The sequence below is a fragment of the Ostrea edulis genome, chromosome 6 (genome assembly GCF_947568905.1).
Source record: "Ostrea edulis chromosome 6, xbOstEdul1.1, whole genome shotgun sequence".
Lineage (NCBI taxonomy): Eukaryota > Metazoa > Mollusca > Bivalvia > Ostreida > Ostreidae > Ostrea > Ostrea edulis.
In genome coordinates, this window is record NC_079169.1 from 32,494,541 (window position 1) to 32,519,411 (window position 24,871).

At 38.6% G+C, this 24,871-nt stretch overlaps 1 protein-coding gene across 1 annotated transcript; it reads right to left on the minus strand.

Annotated features, from left to right (window-relative positions):
- Positions 1–7,080: 7,080 nt before the first annotated feature.
- On the minus strand, positions 7,081–8,382 carry LOC125647112 (uncharacterized). The gene has a single exon (XM_048873804.2). It carries the CDS (start codon positions 8,380–8,382, stop codon positions 7,081–7,083), a length of 1,302 nt encoding a protein of 433 aa, XP_048729761.2.
- Between the last annotated feature and the right edge of the window lie 16,489 nt (positions 8,383–24,871).

The window sequence follows — 24,871 nt, forward strand, 5'->3', positions numbered from 1 at the left end:
TTAAAAAATAATCCTCGTATGATTATGTATCCTAGATATTTAAAGTATTCGAAATGTTAACGTTGTTTATTTCAACTTTCAATATAGTTAGGAAGCTAATATTAAGTGAATAACGCTAAATATTACCGCAGATATCCATTGACTTCATTTACCTAATTAGTAGATCAACACAATACGTCTACCTAATAACTGGCGGTTCCAGGGGGTTAAACTGCAATATCAATACTTTGCTCTTGAAGAAGAAGAAGAAGAGGGAAAAACCAAACAAATAAAAACTCCAAATAAGCAATGAAACATACGAGTAAAGATCATAGGAATCTATCGCCTACAAAATCAACTCACAACTAAGTAGTGTCAGTGGCAACATAACGGTCTGTATTCAATGATGAAGTTTGTTTATTAGAAATACACAATGACTGACCAGTGTTTTACGTTCAAGGGTAATGTCTATCTGGTCAAAATGGGCCACTTGTCAATATTAGAAATTGAATTGTGCGAAGTAGGGGTGGGGTGTCGTTCTCGGTTATCCACCACTAAAGTTAATAAACATCATAACATCATATGATGAAGGCATGCCTTCATCATATGATATATATATATATAGTATTCAAAATGTTTACATTATATCTACATTTATTTTAACTTTCAATAAGTTAGAATGATAGGTGAGTACATGTACGTACCGCTGTTATAGGCATCACCAGAATTAATTTAGCTAGTGGCGGATCCAGGGGGGTATTATAAGAAGTAGGTATAAAATCGTTGTAACGGTACATGTACTTTGCTTTTTGAACACTGATAAATAAATCAGATAATCCTGATATATAAATGTCCGAAATCATAGAAATGTATCACAATACAAAATCGTTGACTAAGTAGTGTCAATGGATTGATTTAAGGTTTCATGTCCAACGAAGCGTAACGATTATGATTTACGAGGGTAGATTGTTAATTAATTGGGAGTACACAATGACTGAAAAGTGCTTTACATTCAATAGTCGTGTATATCTGGTCATTAAGTGGCTGGGGAAATAATTAGTATTATGCGTGAGGGATGGGAATGGGACGGGGGATCCGCCCATTCGCCACTGAAGTTATAATTTGAAAAATAAACATCGTATAGTTAAATTCTTTTGCGTATACAAGGTATTCAAAATATTAACGTCATCTATTTTATCATCCAATGAAATTAAAATGATAAGTGAAGACTGTTGTAACCACACAACTTGTGTAACTAATTAGTGGCGGATCTCGGGGTTAATACATTTGTAAGTAGACCTAAAAATTTGCGATAACATTGCTTTGCTTTATAAGTAAAAAAAAGTCTACAATATTCATAAAACATTGATACACAAATGTCGAAAATCATAGAAGTTTATCACTATAAAATCGCTCGAGATGTTTAGAACACTTAGAGCCGAACTTCCCTAGAGTCGAGACGTCTGTTAACCGTTTATTCTGACACGCCTGTCAAAGTCTTTTCGACGCTTAAGGTAATGGTAGCAATTGGAGAAAGTACTTTGACTTGAGAATGAATACGATTGTAGAAGGGAGGGAAAGATGGACCGAAGCATGCATTTTGTAAAACGATTCTTGTGTTGTTAAATAATCGAGAATCTTATTTGAGATGTCTGATTCGGTTCACTAAACAACTTAGCATCACCTAGCAGAGTTCATCTTTCACCGTAAGCACTTAACACTAATTTTAGAATATGTAAACAAGTTGTAAGTTAGGCCTATTCCGTAATTCAACAACATATCACAGGAACTGGTAATTTAATATGTAGTAATAATACTGCTACCCTTTATAAAACCACAAGGATGGTGGGTGACGATAATTTTAAGAACTATTTTGAAACGAAGTTTTGAGTGAAGTATCAGCCCTTGTAGCCCCCCCCTCCCCCCCATAGCAGCTGATTAGGGGATGGTACGGTATATGGTATACCCACACTATTATTAATACACTGACAAATTACCGGTTCCTGTGAACATATTTTAACACCTGACGACATATGAAGGGTTGTGAATAGTGAATGTGAGCAACTGCATGTGAATGCACGGGCAATGGAAGTTGATGTAAATAGATACATGTAGTATGTGCATGTATATATATTTATACATGCACATACTATATATTTACATTAACTTACAGTGCCCGTGTGTGAATGAGTATTTCATAGTGTTCTTGTCTGCTTGTTGCAATAATATAGTCCCGTCCAATTTTATATGGAGATTTTTGTGCAAGGTTATATGTATACAATTAAAATTGCATGGGGAAAAGTTTAGTAATGCAGAGCTCTAATATCCTTTATTATCTCTCATGTTTTTTAGACATTTATTCACAAACACATAGGCCGACACATAAGAGTTTATAATTACTATATATATTTAAAAATTAATGTCATGCCTTGGCTTTTAAGTATATTTTAAGAATCATGACAAACAACACTTTTTAAGATACAATTTTCTGTTTTATTGTTATATTCATGGAATAAAAATCCCATCCTGTGCTTTATTTGGGATATCTATTCCCATTCATGCTCAAATAGGATATTTACTGCCATTTCATGTTCATTATGGGACATTTCCTCCTATGGGACATTGTATCCCATAATAAGTTTAAATATGGGAGTTAAAATCCTATGGGAGAAATTATATTTTTTCTCCCACAGGATTTTTGGTGGGAGTGAAAATCCCCCAAGTGGGATTAAAAATCCCTCCAAAATCCCATGGGATTTTTTGATTTCAGGTGAAATATCTTAAAAACTACAATAGTTACAAGTGTAAATGTTGGTGCATGTCTTGTGAACATAAAATCCCATCTTTTTTTGTAAAGGGTTTATTTGTATCCTTAATAAAAGGGTTGGCGAAACTCCGGACTTTTGTCGTGTCCAGAGTTAAATGTCGCACTGTTTACCATTGTACTATGCTATTCAACAGATCATTGTCAGAAAATATTTTCCCATCTTTTTGGAACATTGCTCACGTCATTCCTCTTTATAAGAAGGAAGACCCGTCAATAGTATCTAATTATAGATCTATCTCGCTATTATCATGCGTTAGTAAAATTTTGGAGAGAATTATTTTCAAACATGTATATAATTATTTTCATAGTAATGATCTACAGTGTATTTTATCGATATCAAGCTGGATTTTTACCAGGTCATTCTACAGTTTATCAATTATTAGAAACTTATCATAGTATTGTTCAAAAGTATTGATGAAGGGAAATCATGTTGTATGATATTTTGTGACCTATCAAAAGCATTTGATAAAGTATGGCATAATGGTCTTATTTTCAAATTACAAATTTATGGTATATCTGGTAGTCTTTTACATTGGTTCAAAAGCTACTTATGTCACAGATCACAAAAAGTAATGTATAAGGACCTTTTATCGTCAAAACTTGATATATTTGCTGGTGTACCCCAAGGTTCTGTTTTAGGGCCTTTACTATTTTTGATTTATGTTAATGATGTTGCTGTAAATATGCTATCAATGTGTAGATTATATGCTGATGACAACTCACTCCAGCAGTCCTCATGCAAGGTGAAGATAACGAACAGTGATCAATCTCATAACTCCTACAAACTATACAAAATAGATAGTTGGGCAAACACGGACCCCTGGACACACCAGAGGTGTGCTAGGTATGCTTGAAAATATTTTCTATTATGCTAGGTATGCTAGAAATTGAATACAAGCTTAATTATGATTTACATATACTAGAAAAATGGTCAAATAAGTGGATACTCAAATTCAATCCATCCAAGACTAAAGCTGTTTATTTTTCGAAAAAAGATAACTCTATTTTAACGAAATTATTTTTCCAAGGTGATAGATTGGAGTTTGTTCCAGTCCATCGTCATCTAGGCTTATTATTGTCACATAACCTCAGTTGGTCTTTATACATTGATTCCATAGTTGATAAATCTTTTTAAAAATTAGGGCTTTTAAAAAAGCTTAAGTTCAAAATTGGTAGAAAACATCTGTCAAAATTGTATATAGCTTTTATTAGACCTACTCTTGAATATGCTTCAATTGTTTGGGATGGCTGTTCTGTTCACGATACTGATAAGCTTGAAAAAGTACAATTATGTGCAGCTGGAATTGTTACTGGTCTTCCTAATTTTGCATCTAGAGAATCCCTTTATTTAGAAACAGGCTGGCAAACTTTAAAAAGTAGACGTTATATTGCAAAAATGACTACAATGTTTAAAATTTGCAATAGTAGCGCCCCTGATTATTTAAATGAAATTATTCCACATAAACATGAAAATATATCCTTTTATAATACTAGAAACAATGATAAGTTTTACATTCCAAAATGCAGATTAGAGTTATTCAAAAAATCATTTGTACCTGACTCTGTAAAATAGTGGAATTTATTAAATGTAGATGCCAGAGAAGCCATCTCAATCAATTCATTCCGCAAAAATATAACAGACATTACAAGACCACCATCATATTACTCTTTTGGAAAACGATATCTCAACATTATTCATACAAAGCTAAGATACAACTGTATACTTAATTATGATCTTTATAAACGAAATATTACAAATTCTCCGTTTTGTACATGTGGACATATTAATGAAGATGTATTACCATCTCTTTTTTGCTTGTAAAAATTACTCCAGAGCTAGAAATAATCTTTTTAATCGCCTTTTCATGCTTGACTTGGTTAATATTGATATAAAATTGTTATTATGTGGTAATGTCAATTTACCTCTGCAAACTAATATAACTATTTTTTCAGTTGTTCATAAATTTATAGAAGAAACTTGTAGATTCGTTTAATCATTGTACATTTTACCTCTTAATTATTACCTTGCATGACATATTGTAATATTTTAGGAGAGGGACTTGTAAGTTGTCAGAACTTGTTCCCAATCCTTTAGATTTCATCAATAAAATATGTTCAAGACAAAACAATATGGAGACGTCACCACTGTCGGTGAAGGGCTGCAAAATTTAGGCCTATGCTCGGCGCTTATGGCCTTTGAGCAGGGAGGGATCTTTATCGTGCCACACCTGTTGTGACACGGGACCTCGGTTTTAGCGGTCTCATCCGAAGGACCGCCCAATTAGTGGCTTCTTACGACAAGGAAGGGGGTACCGAAGACCTATTTTAACTCGGATCCACATGGAACACGTCTGCTTTGACACGGGGCCTCGGTTTTTGCGATCACCCACGGGACCTGTCGAAACAAAGAATTTTTGTTCTGAATGACCTTGGCCTATATCTAGAATGACCTTGGTCCATATCAATTTCAGATGAAAGGTTAAGGAGACGGGAACTTTTATATCAAAAACTGTGGAAATAAAGAACTTTAAGATGTTCTGACTGACTTTGACGTTTCCAAAAGTCCTTGTCTCAAGGATTATTTGTGACCAATTATATCAATTTCTGATGAAAGATATGAGCTCGGACAAACATGACGGTGACCATGTAGGCTCCCCCGATGTCGGGGAGCATAAAACAAGATAGTGATGATTTGATTTTCATTAGACTGGGATTCGAGTCAATGATCTTGATATACCTAGTGAGATATTCTTAATAACCATTGTAACTGCGTTGCAGCTAACCACACAATCAAACTCAGAGTATGTTTCCAAGTTTATTGAGGAATGTGGTGAAAAGCTACAAGATACAAACAAACAAACATGTACATAAAATCAACTGATACTAGACAATGAATTCTACATACATGCATCAAATTTACATTTAAAACAATATTGCCAACTATTTGACTTAACAAACATCTGAATTCCAAGCAAACACATGTAGGATACTTGTAATGTTGAATTAATAGTAAGGAGATCACATATAGTAAACTACACACATGTACCAATGTGAAATTATACACAGTGAACTAGAATCTTCTATTTATAGAAACGAGTTGACATACACAACCTAAATGCACAAAAAAGCGAATGACACATACTACAAAATCATTATACAAATTCAAATAAATCATTTATAAATGCTTACAGTGTGCTCTCGGCCGGATAATGGACAATCATGGAAAAACTGTTGCTGCAAATGAGCGCGGCATCCTGCGCCAGCATGGATAATAATTGTACTAAATAAACCAAAACCGTAAACCCGCAAATATCAGGCTACATATTGAACAAGTCGTACTTCAACCAATTCGTGAACACAACACTCCCCGTCTTATATCATAGATATAACTAATAACTTATTTACAATGACAATTTGTAGTCTAACTATAATGAAACTGACTCACAACACAGACAATCATTGGTCTAACAGAAGAATCATCTCCGAAATGGGTCGAGTATAAGTTGTCACCTTTCCATCCTTGGCGACACGAATGACAGCTTTACGAACCATTTTGTCATTGCTCTCAATTGGGCGCTCCACTATCCCCATTGGCCACAGATTCCTATGAACATTTTTCTCACGTAACAGGACAACATCCCCTGTCTTCAGATTCTGCTTACTTGTACACCATTTATGTCTCTTCTGTAAACTGTCCAAGTAGGTGGTGCGCCACTTTTTCCAAAACATGTCGGATAACACCTGTACATGCTTCCAACTTGCAGAGTACATATCCTTGATGCTCAAATGGTCTGAAAATGTTCCAATTTCCCCCTGCTTCTGGGTCAGTAAAATGTTTGGGCTCAATACCATAGGAGATGATAGGTCCGCATCAAGTGCTGTTATTGGACGAGAATTGAGGATGGCGCATACCTCGGCCATAAGTGTAACCAACACCTCGTGTGCAAGTTCTTTAGGTACTTCTTGCAGTAACATCGAGTCTAGGATCCTCCGAGCACTTCCTATAGCCCGCTCCCAAACACCTCCCATATGTGATGCATGGGGGGCATTAAACAACCATGTTGCTCTGTTGTTCTTAAGGTAGGTCTGAACTTCATTATCTTCAACGTTAATTGCATTCACATGAAGGTCATTCACAGCTCCAATGAAATTAGAGCCCTTATCTGATCAGATGAGCTTCACTGGTCCACGCAATGCTACAAAGCGTCGTAGGGCATTAATGAAACATGAGCTGGACATGTCCTCTATCACTTCAATGTGGACTGCACGTGTAGTTAAACAAGTAAATAGGACAGCCCATCTCTTGCTCTGAGCAGACCACCACGTGTCTTCCTGGTAAGTACTGGCCATGGGCCAAATACATCAAGTCCCACAGACGAAAAGGGGGGTCCTGGGGTGAGCCGATCCACCAGAAGATCTGCCATCTTCTGTTCCTGGGGCTTTCTACGCAGTTTCCGACAAACAACACATGCGTAAATGATGGAAGAAATAAGTCTCTTTCCTCCAAGGATCCAGAAGCCATGAGAACGTACGGCACCTTCAGTGATTGTTCTACCCTGGTGGAAAACCTTGTTATGGAAGAAACGTACAAGTAGAGTTGCCACATGTCCCCTAGGAACTATAACTGGATTAAGTGATGCAAGTCCAGTACTCTTCAGGTTGTTCAGACGGCCTCCAATCCTCAGCAAGCCTACATTATCAATGTATGGGGATAGGTGCTGAATACGACTGTCCTTAGGTAGGTCACATTTCCCCTTGATTGCTTCAAGTTCACCCCTAAAAGCCTGAGCTTGTACACATCTAAGGATGAAGTCTTCAGTGTCTTTGAGTGCAGATTCACATTTAGTCTTGTTACACAAGTGCCAACTAGTGCAATCAATCGAACCTCTGTAGGAGGCAGACACATGGCGGAGAATAGACAATGCAGACACAAGACTGTCCCATGTTGAGAATTTTGTGAAACGATCCTCAATAGGAGTTGGGTTGCTTAATAGATCTGCCTTAAAGGCACTCACTTCTGGTCGAATATCCTTGTCATCATCAGGGTTGATGAGTGGATAGTCCACATCTGGTTCACATTCCGCTAGGTCCCCTAAACATAACTGCACTGGTCCAACGAGCCAAGTATCCAAAGAATTCCCTACGTCAGAAACTGATCCCCTAGTTGCTGCATCTGCTGGATTCAGGTGAGTGGGTACATAACTCCACTGGCTAGGGGTTGATACGGCATGAATACAAGCAATTCTATTGCTCACATACGTGTAAAAACGTCTGGTTCTGTTCCTGATGTATCCCAGTACGACCTTGCTATCTGTGAAATATCTAATAGAGGACGTCGGGATATTAAGATGGTCTGAGACAAACTCTCCTATCTCTGTTGCCAATACAGCTCCACATAGTTCCAGACGAGGAATACTATGTCCTGCCAGAGGAGCGAGTTTTGACTTCCCCATGATAAAGCCAATGTGGTGCTTGACCTTCAGGTAAGCTGCTGCTGCAATCGCTGCTTCAGATGCATCAGAGAATATCAGCACTTGTGGGTCAGGTGCTATGCTCAGCGATTGTGGAACAAACATTCGGGGAATCTGTAGACTGCTTAACTGGTCCAGTGACCTACTCCAACTCTCCCATCGCTCTCAGTACTCTTCTGGTAAGGGATCATCCCAGCTTGAACTTATCGTACACATCTCACGAAGAATCATCTTTCCACAGATTGTCAGTGGAGACAGAAAACAGAAAACCAATGGGGTCAAAGATACTGTTGACCCTGGAGAGGATTCCACGGCGAGTGAAAGAGACGCCCCCATCTGGCTTCTGGAAGATGAAACAGTCAGATCTCAGATTCCAGGCCAATCCAAGGCTGTGCTGAACCAAATCATCATCTTCACCAATCGAAAAATCCTGTACATCCTTTCCCAAGTCAGCTGCAGGGAATGCATCTACCACATCTTGTACGTTTGACACAATCTTGTGTAACCGAATTTTACCCTCATCATTCAGTACCTTCTGAGTACGCCTCATCAAATCAATTACTTCAGCAGGAGTAGGTCGAGACATCAATGCATCATCAACATAAAAATCCTGGTGTACAAAGTTGACAACGTCAAGATCTGCATGTCGTACCGCTTGTCTGAGTCCATATGTTGCCACTGCGGGGGAAGGCCGGTTCCCAAACACATGGACGGTCATTCGATACTCTATCATCTGACGGAGTGGATCGTTGTTCTCATACCAGTAAAACCGCAAGTAGTCCCTGTCTCTCTCATTCACAAAGAAACGGTAGAACATCTGCTGGATGTCACCTGCGATAGCACACAAATCTTTCCGAAACCGCAACAAGATTCCTAGCAAGTTGTTTGTCAAGTTGGGTCCAGACAAAAGAGTGTCATTGAGTGAACACCCCTGATAAACTATTGAAGAATCAAACACAGCACGAACCTTGCCAGGCTTTTTTGGGTGAGCCACAGCAAATATGGGGATGTACCAACACTCTTGCCCCTTGGGTATCTCTGCTGCTCCTGTTTGGAATATGTTTTCCATAAATTCACACATCTGCTTTAACTTTTCAGGATTTTTCCTCAAACTGTGGTCAAGGTTGATGGCCCGTTTGAAAACTTGAGTTTTATTGTTCACTAGATGTGGGCGCACGTCCAATTTCCATTAAAGTTCTTCTGGAAAGTCTGGTCCATAAGTGACAGGAATTCACGATCTTCTACTGAATTTCCCACCTTATTGTCATGTCTGTCAGTGTAAAACACATTATAGCCCTTGAAGTCCCGAGCTTGAAAAGTTACATGGCTAGGGGGGCCTTGGACCTTAAGATGGATACTGTTCTGGCATGGGGTAAAGATTGTCCCTCTACCATCATTCTGAATATTGGTCTTCAGGACACTGAGATCACTTGGCTTGTGACGACCATCTAAACACACCTCTCCAATTATGACCCATCCAAGGCTAAGCTTCTGGGCAAAGGGAGATGCTGGGGGCCCAGTCACTTGGCCTTGCACCTGATGTACATCCACCAAGTCTCTTCCAATTAGCAGCTGTATACCAACATCTCTGCGTAGTGGGGCAAGTTCCTTTGCAATGTGCCGTAAGTGAGGATGAGCACAAGCGACATCTGGAGTGGGGATTTCCATCATGTTGTCTGGAATATCATTACACTCTATGATAGGTGGAAGCTTATGACAGTTAAGTCCATCCATAGACTGAATACAGAATCCCACGGCTCTTCTCCCAGAGGCCTCGGTCACTCCAGCACAATATTTGAGTCTGTAAGGAATGGGATCAGATGTGACTCCAAGTTGGTTCAAAAGTTCAGAGCGAGCTAGGGTGTGGTTGCTCTGATCATCGAGCAGCACGTATACAGTCACAGCAGCTTGTGGACGATCACTGGGAAATACCTTAGCTAGAACAACCTTGGCACAAGAACGTCCGCCATCAACTGAGCCGCAGAGTGTAGTGCACTTTGACGATACCTCTGTTCCCTCCCCGCCATGATCCGAGGTGAGTACCTTTGCTTTAGTGTCTTCATCACACAAGTCCCTCCTATACCAGTGCATGGCTGTAGGGTGAAGTGTACTCCCGCAGACAGAACATGGAGAAGATGCGGTACAAGATGACTGCTGATGTTGAGTTGATGCACAACATTTGAAGCAGATAGAGTGTTGCCTTAAGAATGCACGACGCTTATCCAGCCTCCACTTCCGAAATGCCTCACATTCGTTCAATGAATGTTTGGACTTGTGTACTGGGCAACGAGTAATTACATCATTGGTGTTATTCTGACTCCATTGTCATTTGTATCTATTTCTATCCGATTGTCTCTAGAAACACTTGTCTTGTGCGCAGATATCGTCTTCCTGCGTTCTACAGGTTTAGGATAACGGTAAGTATCTTTACGCGGTGGATTATAAACAAATCCTGGATCATTGCACATAGTTGCCATTTCACTGATGAATTTTAAGAAGTGTTCAAATGGAGGGTACTATGAATTGTTCTGCTGTTTGTACCTGAAGGCTATGGTTGTCCATTTGTCTTGAAGCTTCTTTGATAGCTTGGCTACTATAGGTGTAATACCAACAGATGTGTTGAACTGTGCTAACAAATTAGTAAAAATGTCATTTCCTTTCAAAGACTGGATCTCATTCAGAATATCACACAGTTGGTATAGTTCTTTCTCATCCTGACTGTCTAGAGTCTTAAAGTTCTCCAGCTTTTTCCTGATTGAAGCCTCTACAAGTGAGGGTGCACCATATCGCTCTTCCAGGCGACGCCAAACATTCAACCGACCTGCCACAGAATCATTGGCATGACATGCTTTAATGTTTCTGGCCTCAACACTTGATTTCGGTCCCAAGTACTTGACAAGCAGATCAAGTTCTTCTGTTGGAGTCACTTGGATTCCGTCATGACTCGCAAAAAGCTAGTCTTCCATGACAAGTAGTGCTCAGGTTGTCATCAAAGGAATCGATTTTGGTTACCAGATCTTTTTTAAACCAGAACCTCGCAAAGTCTGTGAACATATGGGCTTCTGTTTTGGGAGGTTCAACTGTGTTCAAGGGTTGTAGTCCAGTCTCAGTGAGGGGTGTAAGTGGTTTTCTCATTGTGGATACAGAGGGTCCAAGGCTGTGATTCACAGGAAGTGGAATATCTGTGAAGTGAGACGGACTGTATGTTGGAACACAATTAGTAAAAGAAGTCGGTAAGTAAGATGGTAACATGTTCTCTCTCTGATTTTGTGGTTCAAATTCTGGAGCGTTCACATTCAAGGATGGCGGCTCGAGACCACGAATAAAATCATCCACAACACTCAGTTGATCCAAGTCGGATATATCTGACCTGCAATCCTCCTCCACCACAGAAAGTTCTGCCTGAGCCACTGCGATCTCCTTCTTAGCAGCCAACTCTTCTAATTCTGCTTGAATGTTGAGGGCATGTTGTTTAAGGGTATTTTCTTTCTTCACAAAGTCCAGACGAGCCTTAGCAGCTTCTAAACTGAGTCTTTTTTGTAAAACTGTATGGTGAGATTGAGAGCTAGATGATGAGGAAGATTTCGCAGATGGTGTGGGTGACTGCATACTGGAAAGCTTTTTGGCTATAGAGCGTGCCAGAATCTCAACTCTCTCCATGTAGGTACGTCTCACAACCATATGGCTTGTCTGCTCAAGGGAACTTTCATGGGTGTTATTTCTTGATAAGAACTCCAGATATTCATCACTAAGATGTTTATAGTCATTAAAACTAGAGTCTAACTTTAGCCCCAATTCACTTCTTTTACACACTGATATGTCATACTGCAACAGAGTTTCTAAGTTTCTACCCAACGACAACAGTTTATTTATATAAACATCAGAATATTCATGAAACAGGCTTGAACCCTTTTCCGTAAGTTTTAACTGTCTTTTGGGATGCACATCCAGGCTGGACAACATGGAATCAGGGTCTGTTAGGAAGTATAAATCCTCTGGATCTGAGTACTTGGATGCCATGACTTCGAGTATTGGTCCGACTACCAGTGGGCTGCAGTACTCACACTCTTTTCACTGTCACTGCGTTGCAGCTAACCACACAATCAAACTCAGAGTATGTTTCCAAGTTTATTGAGGAATGTGGTGAAAAGCTACAAGATACAAACAAACAAACATGTACATAAAATCAACTGATACTAGACAATGAATTCTACATACATGCATCAAATTTACATTTAAAACAATATTGCCAACTATTTGACTTAACAAACATCTGAATTCCAAGCAAACACATGTAGGATACTTGTAATGTTGAATTAATAGTAAGGAGATCACATATAGTAAACTACACACATGTACCAATGTGAAATTATACACAGTGAACTAGAATCTTCTATTTATAGAAACGAGTTGACATACACAACCTAAATGCACAAAAAAGCGAATGACACATACTACAAAATCATTATACAAATTCAAATAAATCATTTATAAATGCTTACAGTGTGCTCTCGGCCGGATAATGGACAATCATGGAAAAACTGTTGCTGCAAATGAGCGCGGCATCCTGCGCCAGCATGGATAATAATTGTACTAAATAAACCAAAACCGCAAATATCAGACTACATATTAAACAAGTCGTACTTCAACCAATTCGTGAACACAACAACCATGATCTATCTCTATGTCCTTGCGATTCGTCGTCTCCTCCTAGAGATACATACCGTTAGCTTCAGTGTCTCCGCTGTGTGGCTGTAGAACTGTTTCTTTGCCATCCTTGACCCGGTAGAACTGATAACCTTCTGGGCTAAAGTGTGGTTTAAGACAAATTGTGTATGGGGTACCACTCCCCCTGAACGTCACCAGAAGAAAGGGAAACGTGTAATGCCATTCTATCTGACCGCTGCGACAGATGGCGCGGGTTGTCATGTCCACCTCTGAATGTCTACAATGAGATAATCAAAGGGGGGAATTTATAAACAAAGTAGGCCTAATTTATATGGTTTGGGACAAATACTTTAAATCTTTGTTTACCGATGACTACCACTTGGACCCAGTGGTGGTTCGGGTCACGACACACCGTTAGACCACGAACGTTTTTGTCAAGGATTGTATCTTGCTTAACGTCTCTCTCTCTCGAGAATTTTTCACTCAAATGGAGACTTTACCAAGACCGGTGAAGAGCTTCAAATTTAGGCCATTGCTCGGCGCTTACGGCCTTTGATTGATTGAATATTGTTTTACGTCCCTCTCGAGAATATTTCACTCATATGGAGACGTCACCACTGCCGGTGAAGAGCTGCAAAATTTAGGCCTATGCTCGGCGCTTATGGCCATTGACCAGGGAAGGATCTTTATCGTGTCACACCTGCTGTGACACGAGACCTCGGTTTTTGCTGTCTCATCCGAAGGACCGCCCCATTTAGTGGCCTCTTACGACAAGCAATAGGGTACTGAAGACCTATTCTAACCCGAATCCCCACGGGACCTTACGACCTTTGAGCAGTGAGGGTTCTTTAGCGTGACAAACCTACTGCAACACGGGACATCCGTTATTAAGGTCATCTCCGAGGACCCGTGACATTCACACCTGATGCCGAACGTTTGGTGAACTGCCACTACCTGTTTTGATGACTTGGTCTGTCGCGTCCGGGATTTGAACCCCGACCTTCCGTATGCGGGGCAAACGCTCTACCTCTAAACCACCGCATTGGGGCCACAATAGGGGATAAAAGTTATAGATGCGAATGTATAAAGAAAATCTTTAGAATTCTTTTCCCAAGAACCAATGGGCCAGAAGAGTGATTTTCCTGAAAGCTTCCTGATAGAAAGTAGATTCAAATTGGCAAAGATCATGGCCCCTGGGGGTAGGAATACATGGATATAGGACAAAATCTTCAAAATTTTCTCCACCGCCGCGGTGGCCGAGAGGTTGGAGTGTTCGCGCCACATGCGAAAGGCCGGAGTTCGAATCCCGGCCGCAACAGACATAGGTCGTTAAAACAAGTAGTAACAGTTTCATCGCGAAACACTCGGCATCAGGTGTGAACGTCGCGGGTTCAAGTCCAGTATTCCGACGGTCCGATAGTCCGACGGGCCGGTAGTCCGACGGTTCAATATTCCGACGGTCCGATAGTCCGACATGTTGACCATCACCAAAAATGTTAATTAATAGAGTTAAAATGTATTCATGTCAGGCATTATTTTAAGGAAATTACCAGAAACCGCCAAAATCGACACGACCTGATTATAAATCAGACAATCAATTTCTGACCAAAATCATTCAAGTGTGAACTTACGGCGGCGTAGAAAGGCCATATATAAATATATTATTCGTTCGGACGAATTAGCTATTTGTTCGCACGAAATAGAAAATCGTTGGGACAAATTAGCAATTTGTTCGGATGATGTAGCTATTTGTTCGGACAAATTAGCAATTTGTTCGGACGAATTAGCTATTTGATTGGACATATTAGTAATTCGTTCGGACGAATTATGGATTTGTTCGGACGAAATAGACATTCGTTCGGACAAATTTTCCACATAAACGTCATGAAGATGTCGACGGTAACCTACATAATCACCCCGAACCCCTGAAATAACAAGCTAAAAATGGTAGGAATCCCTACACCCTGCTCAGTCTTAAAAGTTTGAAGTAGGCCTCAAGTCTCTCTCTCCCCCCCCCTCCCCCCATCCACGGGCAAAAGTTTATTAAATGAAAATTTTCTGTATAACGGGGCATAACACAATCAATAAGGAAATCAATTTTTGTATGGAACGACAATAATGCAATTATGCGCCAATCAGAGCCTATCTAAGTTTTACAACGGAAATCTGTATATCCGAATTTTATACCAATTTTATGGTATACCTTAAGTTCTTTAAAGCAAATAACAATTTTTGAACAGAAATTTCTTGCACTAGAATTAAGGGGAGGATGTTATCAAACAACATTTGATATAAAGATGAGGATCTCGTTTGGGGTCCCAGAAGTGAAAGGAGGGGGCACATACATACTCTTGTCTCCACTCCCTACTTTTGAAAGTGTTAAGGGGACACGAGCAGGCGCGTGGCATCGTTTTTGAAAGGGGGAAGCTGGGGGCCAGCCAGAAAGGATTAGTGGGAAGGGGGGGGGGGGGCAGCCGAACCAAAAAGAGTTTTAACATGTAAAAAAGAAGAAAGGAAATTTTTTTAAAAAGTGGGGAAGGGATAAGCCCCCCCCCCCTCTGTTGCTACGTCCCTGAGGAGTATCCGCTGTCAGCCCTCCCTTCAAGCCTATAGATATCTGTATATATGTATACCTACATGTATCTACATAGCTCTCTATAAAGACACGATGAAAATGTTCCTTAAATTCAGCATACATACATACAGACAGACAGACACACACACACAGCGAGTAGGAATGAATGAACCCACGGGTGATGGAGAAAGGAACGAAGCGTAATCAACCGTGGGCTTCCGACGATGCCGAAATAGATACATGTAGATGTAGGTGTGTACCTGTAAAGTGCGAAACGAAACGAAATCTACCGAAACGAAAACCCATCGAAATGAAATGAAACAGATTGTATAACCGAACTCTTTTATTAGAAATGGTATCTTAGGCCCCTGTGAAAATTACCACATATAAATAAAATTCGCTTCCCCTTTGATATAGGCTTTCAGTTTGACTGATACACAGTTTTAAAAGCTGGAAAGGGGGGGGGGGTGAGTAAGCAAAATGTACATATCCGAAGTTGATTAAATAACATGTGCAATTAGTTTCAGATCAATAAATTTCAGAACGGAGAGTTACAGTCTCAGAGGTCTGGCGAAACACACTAAACAAGGGGTGGGGTCGCTGGCGTTGGATCCGCTTTTGGGTATAGATACATTGTTTTAAGAAACTGGTGTCTGAGAAATTTGAAAGCAGGAAGAGCTCTTAACCTTTTATTTTATCTCTAACTGCTGAGGTGCGAGTACTTTCAATAATGGAAAAAGTTAGATAGTATACCATATTATATGAATGCAATTCGGTAATATATATATATGTGTTATTAAAAATTATTATTGATATGTAGTGAGTCTAAATATAACTCTATACATTTGTTTTGTTGCTAGGACGGGGAATTGAAAACGGGACGGAAAACAGAATTTTTTATGCAATAATATCAGGAGGAGGTCAGCATTTTGTAAACTCAAAAGGTTTATGAACAAGGGAAGCAGAAATTGCAAAGAGAACGGGAAGACACACTCAGAATCCACCGTTTCATATACTACATACAAATACACAATATCCACATGTATACATAGATTTGACTTTAGAGCAAAAAATACTGAAACGTGTATTTATGCCGAACTGTAACCCTCTGTTCTGAAATTTATGGATCCGAAACTAATTGCACAGGTATTCAATCAACTTCGGATATGAACTTTGTGCTCACTCACCCTCTTCCAACTTTTAAAACTTTGTATCTGCCAAGCCGAAAGCTTACCACAAGGGGGAGGCAAATTTTATTTATATGTGGTAACTTTAACAGGGGCTTAAGATACCATTTTTAATTATTATAATTAATAGAGTTCGGTTATACACCATTTTTAATTATTATAATTAATAGAGTTCGGTTATACAATCTGTTTCGTTTCGTTTCGGTGGGTTTCGTCTCGTTTCGGTGGGTTACGTTTCGGTAGATTTCGTTTCGTTTCGCACTTTACAGGTACCCGATGTAGGTCGAACCCGTTCAAAGTTTTCCCACTGTGCGATGTTTTGCTCTTGTGACGTAAAAAATCGCTCTGGCACACGGCACTTAATCCTGTTTTCTGCTGCCTATTACATAGCGATCTCTTATATATGTGGCCACAAATTATCGGAGTGTCGGACTACCGAACCGTCGGACTATCGGACCGTCGAAATACTGGGCGGTCACCAACGTGGCGGGTCCTCGGAGATGACCTTAATACGAATGAACCGTGTCACGCTAAAGGACCCTTACTGCTCAATGGCCGTAAGCGCCGAGCATAGGCCTAAAATTGAATCCCCATTTGAATTGAAATTGAATCTCCATATGAGTGAAAAATTCTCGAGCAAGACGTTTAGCAAGATACAATCAATCAAGAAGAACAGGGTCGTGATTAGTTACATGTATACATTTATATACATGCATCTTCAGGTAGTGCATATTCAAGTTTATTCAGTTCAGAGGCCCTGTAGGTAGGGTGGATCCACAATAGTTAACAGTGGCGTAGCTTCCATTGAGGCAACCGAGGCAGCTGCCTCGGTAAAAAAACAAAACAAAAAAACAAACACCTTTTACGTTATTAAAATGTCGACAGACCCCCTGCCTCGGTAATATTCGAACCCAAGCTACGCCTATGGTTAATCGAAGTTTAACATGGGATTATACTAGTAGCACATTTTTTTTATTTCTAGGAACATAGGAAAGGATGGCTTAGGTGTTGGTGCTGGTTGGTAGAAAAGAGGGAGTGGGAGATCATATGACAGTTTGTCAGGTTAGTTACATAAGTTTCTAATTTTTATACGGCTGTCTAAGACGAGTGTAATATGTACCGTCCATCTCTCTGTCTGTCCGCCTTTCTGGACTGGCAAAATACAAAAGGAACTGTCCAGGACCAGGATCTTACAACTTGGTACATTTAATCACCATCATGTGCGGAAAATGCCCATTGTTTCTTAAAGGTCGGAGGTCAAGGTTGTAGTATCACTAAGTAGGAAAATATTGTAGGCAGGATACAAACCGAACCGTAAACTCCAGGATCTTACAACTTCGTACAATTGATAACCATGGTGAGAGCAAAGATGCTTATTGTTTTTCAAGGTCAGTGGTCAAAGGTTAAGGTCGTAGTGTCAGTTAATAGGAAAACTTTGTAGGCCGAATACAGACCGAATTATTGGGGCTAGGAATGTCAAACTTATATTGTTCTTCAAGGTCATAGTATCGTTTAATAGGAAAATCTTGTAGGCAGAATACAGACCGAACCGTTGAGGCTCGGACCATCAAACTTGTACACATACACCTTATGCTAAGCGGAGGATGTCTATCTTATCTCAAGGTCAATATCAAAGTATCATTTATTAAAAAATCTTTGTTTTCGTTACGGATACAGATACTGCCATTAAATTTAATCAAAAGTTTCTTCTCAGAGGAATATAAGTTAAGTTTGCATTTCAACTGGATTGGTGCACCATGACTTACTACTGTAAGGATTAAAGTAGATCAGTTTTCCAGGTGCTTCATGACCTACTTTAATGCTGAAAGTAGGTCAAATAGTTTTATGGACTTTTTCTTATCATGGATACAGATATTGCACTTTGAGTCTACGTCTAAAAATAACCCCACGTTTGTAAGGTAAATTCCAAATTGAGGAAATTAACTCTGACGCAACTGTCTAAATCTGGGATAGATAGAACTTAAAACAACGAATTACAAGAGATGTTTAATATTAAACACATGGCACGGTACTGTAATAAATAAAATGCACTTCTTTACGCATATACACGTCTGAACTGCGCACGTGGCATCATTGGTTTGGATATGTATTTGATACATGGCCGAGTGACAGTTGTAGGTATTTAAATTCCTTTGTTTTGCACATGATATAACGTAACACGTTCTCTGATTGAGCAGTATGCTGAAAGTTGAGGCTACGAAAATCACACTAAATCTGCTAAGGGTTTGTAGAGAAGCGGAGCGGATCGTAAACCCGTGGCTAGCGAAGATGATCATTTACTTGCAGGCAACAGGGTAATGCTTCAACGGAGGTAAGAGAGGGTGTTACCTATGCCGAGGGAGTAAATTTTCAAGACATACAATCCAGTGAAATGCAAGAAATACCCCCTCGATCCCATCAACCATCGTTGGAAACGATCGCATGCAATGAACTTGAATCTTTTGACAAAGTTATTTTTAATATTGAGGCAACAGGTTTAAGTACATGTGCATGTGTTTACCAACTGTCCTCGCTTGGTGAAATCATTTTTATCATCACAAGGATTATTTGTTACTGTAATGGACTCATCATAAGTAATTGTTATATTTACTACCTGTCTGACCCATTTACTACCTGTCTGACTCAATTACTAAAATAAGTGTATTTTAATTTTACAGCCAGAACATCACACATATTGCAGATATCAGCAATTAGGAAAGAGAGCCACTTCAACCAATACATTCTTCCAGGAGAGACCAATCAGTAGAAAAGCAGAAGAAATTTCAGGTTTGAAAATGAATGGGATAAAAATGTACCATAACAACAAAGAGGTTTCCTCCGTGCCAATCAGACTTGGACTAATGCAATTTCTTGACTTTTTAAAGCTGTATGACCCGATGTTCATGTATTATTTTTGTACATAATTACTTTAAAGCAGATTAATTACTTTATAAAGTTATTAACTTTCCCTTAATTACATGCTTGAAAACATCTGCATGTAAAAGAAAACAGTGCGAATATTATTTAGAAAGTAAATATAGTGGGTACATATAATAGACGTCTATAAATAGACCCACGCACGTCAGGGGAATCCCAACATGATGTATTAACTCATACGCAACTGTCTAGTTTTCAGGCTGAAAGAGCGTAAAACAACGAATTACTAAGAGGTATTTGGTATTTCTATTAAACTTATGGTACGGTACTGTTATAACAAAATACACAGCTTTACACAGATAAGACCACCGATGATCTGAAAGTTTGAACTGGTCACGTGACTGTCACTTGAAATGGCCGAGTGACACGGTTATTTGTAAACATCGATTTAAAATCAAATAATTCTGGTTAAAACAGGTGAAATAATTTATGATATTTCGTACAGCCTCATAACTACATACGTGCGATGATTTAATAGCGTTTTGACGAGATGGAAAAAAATATTGTAATTCGGACCATACAGCTTTAAGAACTGAGAAGAAACCGGTAATTACTGACCACAATATAATTTCCTATGACATCCCAGTATTGATGCATGCATTCCAAAACTGGTATTATCAACAAATTCCTTGACAAAGTTCATGCCATATGTGATACTTTTCAACTCTTCAAAATTATTAGTCCGGTACTAAAATCATAAGTAAACCCGTATCAGCATTTCTTGGAAGAGGAATATGCAGACCATTATTCATTACAGGATGTTGTTGCCGTACAAAGGTTATTACATCATGTGGAACCAAGTCGTGAAGTGACGCACAGCCACCACCTCAGTTGCGGACCCTGAAGAGATCATGTCGAATTTATTTTACTTTTGTAAATGTACAGACGTAGCATGGTGGTTATACCCAATACATCGTGGAGTTTTATTTAGCACAACTGCGCAAAAATGCTATATCACAACTGTGTAGATAATGATTCAACTTGCTTATTGTATTGGTCCGAATATATTATATATTTATTACTTAAACCTATCCAGTTGAAGATTTGTAAGTCGATTCCAATTTTGAAAGGGTTTGGAAATCAGTTTGTTACTTTCGTTTTACAATTACATTGTGCACAGCCTTCTCTAGAATTGTTTTTCCAGATAAAATGTAAAATTTAATTGTAAACTACATATATCTTATAATAGATATAGTTTAGCATAGTTCAAATTATTATCCGAGGTTGTAAATACGTCCAACTTCACGTCTTTCGAAGATATGATATTATATAATTTTTCAAGATTTTAGGGGGGGGGGGTGTACTTGTTGTAGAGATGATAGCTTCTAAAATAATGCGTCAACATATGATTTTCTTACTCAAATCTTATTCTAAGATAATAATCTGTAAATTAACAACAATCAATTCAAGGTTTAGTCCATAAAAATTAGGGAAAAGACCAATACTGACGTCTAACGGTATTTTTTACAGTATTTCTTTTAACATGTTTGGGTTCACAAAGTATACATTATGAAAATATTTATTCCAATTTATTAGAATAAATGATTACATATCATTAAATAAAGGGTATATAGTCTGTGTTGCTTATTACAGCCCATTTGTTTGGGGGGAAATAATAATTATTAAGAAAATATATAAGGAGGATATCATTTTCCTTAATGTTGATGGGGTGCTTACTTTTGAGAAGCAATAACAATGAAAATAGCATGTCAACATCTATATTTTTCAATGTTTTATCTATTACTAGAATATATATTTATCTTGTAAAGGCAATTTTTTCATGACTTAATCCATTTAAGGCCGAGTTTAGATCTACCTTAAAAAAAAAAACTACATCGAACTTTGCACGATTTTGCATGTTTTATTTTATCAACAAATCGTCAAAAATTATACCGGTATCATGACTGTGCGTGTTTATATGATACAAATTGTTACTTTGAACTAATTCAGATGTTATAAATTCATTAATTCGGGTATACATGTAATATATCGATTTATATGTTTTAGGGAGGGGTCTACATAGGTTATGCCTGTTTCTATTGAGTTTCTCAATAAAATATGTTTAAATCATAAACAGAACACCGATTCTTAAAAACATCTATTTTGATTTACCCAAAATTTTGTATGAAAATTCAGCATTTTGGCCAATGATTAAACAAAATGCATCCATAAACCCTACTTTAAATCCCATCTTAAATTGTAAGGCAAGACTTAGTGATTTATGTGCAATAAAAAAACAAAACAATTATCCTACTATGTTCTTATAAACTCTCAAATTCCATTTGATGAATTATCACGTATATATTTCCAATCTGCTAGCATTGAACTTTTTTTTATAACTATATTGTTGAAAGACACGAGTGTGTATATTTATTCCATGTAATGATTTATTTGTGTTGCTTATGTTGTGTTGAAACCAATACACAAAACAAGTTTAGGTGATTTAATCGATAGTGAATTTTAATTGCAAAAATGTCAAGTTTAACACGTTGTAGCTGAATAACAATCGCTATGGCCCCATTTTTACTTTATTTCTCAATTCTTTTTTAATGTAAAAATCTATTATTATATGACAATATATATAAATTAATTTCCCAAAAATGACAATATATACTACGAAACTCGGGAACAAATCTCTATTCATGTACCGTATTTATGCTGTAAATTAGTACCATTTGTAACAAACCATAAGTAGATATATCTTATGCCTGCTCTAATAGAATTTCCTTTGTGTTTTTTTAAAAATACATTTAGCTAACCTTGACATAACAATATGAATCTCGACATCCACATTTCTGTGTGTTATAGAATAATTATATTCTAGTTGCTGTGCACTGAATTGCGATGAAATGATTGAGAAGTCAATGATTTCAAAATAAAATTGTTATTAAATATTGCTTCATCAAATTTCTAAAAGTAATGAACATCTTACAGGTGATTGAAAATTTGACTTCGATCTAGAGTTTGTTACATGATCGGGGGACCTGATCTGAACGTGTCCAATAAATATGAGTAGAGTCCATCCATAAGTGAAACATGGACGCTAGACTTCGGTGACCTACCCGCTCACGGCGCTTCCCACAGGAATGGCATCGAAGTGACAGGGACTGGCCGACAGGAAACAGTGAACACACGAGACCAAGGACAGCACACAGACCACAACATACTGATCTTTCCTCGCCATTGTTTGGAACGTCCCAACAACAGCTGACTGATAAGACCAATGCAGTAGCGTACTCTCCAGACAAGGGAGGCGATTGTAGGTAGTGCATTTCAGTCCATGATTGTGGATTATAACAGAGGACAAGACGCTTTATAATTTTACATATCTTGAAAAATGCAAAAAAAAAATTTAATTGTAGCACTCACGATACTATCGTGTTTTTTTTTTAACTGACTTTAAAATGATCAGACAGGCAGTGTGCGAAATTAACCGTGGACCGATAGACAATGTCTATAGAAAATCGAGTCGGTCTATAACGATCGAAATAGCTACAGACCGACTTGTCTATAGGAATTCTGAGTAACAAACTGGTTCCCCGCCGATATTTCTGTTCACTCCTTAACTATAATAAAATGTTCCACAATGTCATAACAAATCATTTGAATCAGATTATTCCATTTTCAACATCAATTGATGGGGGGATCAATTTGATATTTTAACGGCAACCAGTGTACATATGTATCTCCAGGGACTAGAATAAGCCAAACCTTTCCCAAAGTACAAGATCTAATCTTTCTGTATTTAATTGACTATGGATAGTACTTGGGATCGGAAGGACTTATTAAATTATTGAAAATGTAAATCACACTGGTTGAAATGTATACCCAGGTTCTTTAGTGATTCCCAGATATTTTTGTACATAAGTGTTTAAAGCAGATTAATAACAGGATGTATTTACTACTTAACCTATCGTTCAAAAAGTTAAAGCCTTTGAAAATAAGACTAAGTCCAAGGTTACTATGTCAAAATTTGGATACCTATCGTTCAAAAGTTTTTGAAAAAAATAGGACAAATTCCAAGATTATTATGTCAAAAGTTTTGATACCATATCAAAGGCCTGGTCATGAGGCATACGAATGATTGATCGACTCGCTCCAGAATTTTTCACTCATATGGAGACGTCATCAAGACCGGTGAAGGGCTTCAAATTTAGTCCTATGCTCGGCGCTTATAGCCATTGAGCAGTGAGGGTTCTTTAGGGTGCCACACCTACTGTGATACGGGACATCCATTTTTAAGATCATCTCCGAGGACCCGTGACATCCACACCTGCTGCCGAGGGTTTGGTGATGGAACTGTCACTACCTATTTTAACGATTTAGGTGTGTCGAACCCCGGCCTTCCGCATGCGGGGCGAACGCTCTAACCTCTCGGCCACCGCGGCGGTATGAAATATCAAATCTCAATCCCCTTGGTTCCTAAGATATAGCGAAGGTTAATGTTTTTGAAAAATACGTCAAGGTCAATAGTTCTGGTAACATAATGAGGCATCTACATTTGTACCATCACTCTTGGTTCAAAAGATAAAACCAAGGTTAAAGTTTTTTAACTGTAGGTCAAAGTTCAAGGCAAAGGTCAGATGTCTTGGTACCAAAAACAAAGGTCTTTTCACGAGGTATCTATGTGTTTAATATTAAAGCCATATCTCTATTGGTTCAAAAGATATAAACCAGGTTAAAGTTTTTTAAAGTATATCAAAGTTCAAGGTCAAACGTATGGTACCACATCCCGTGAGGATCCGGGTTAGAATAGGTCCTCAGAACCCGTGAGGATCCGGGTTAGAATAGGTCCTCAGAACCACCTTGCTTGTCGTAAGAGGCAACTAAATGGGCGGTCCTTCGGATGAAACCGCTAAAACCGAGGTTCCTTGTCGCAGCAGGAGTGGCACGATACAGATCCCTCCCTGCTCAATGGCCATAAGCGCCAAGCATAGGCCTAAATTGTGTAGCCCTTCACTGGCAGTGGTTACGTGGTACCACAACAAAGGTCTCTTCATGCGGCATCTATATGATTGATTGAATATTGTTTAACGTCCCTCTCGAGAATATTTCACTGATATGGAGACCTCGGCATCTATATGTGAATTACCAAAACCATATCACCCTTGATTCGAAAGATATAGGCTAGTCTAGGTTAAAGTTTAACCGTCGTGAACCCTATGTCTTAGTCAAATAAACGGAGTAATCCGTAATCAAAATCAGTGTGCCTTTTGAAACCCGTAAC

Excerpts from the sequence above, each read along its gene's own strand:
- LOC125647112 (XM_048873804.2), bottom strand. The coding sequence starts at position 8,382 with ATGTTTGTTCCACAATCGCTGAGCATAGCACCTGACCCACAAGTGCTG.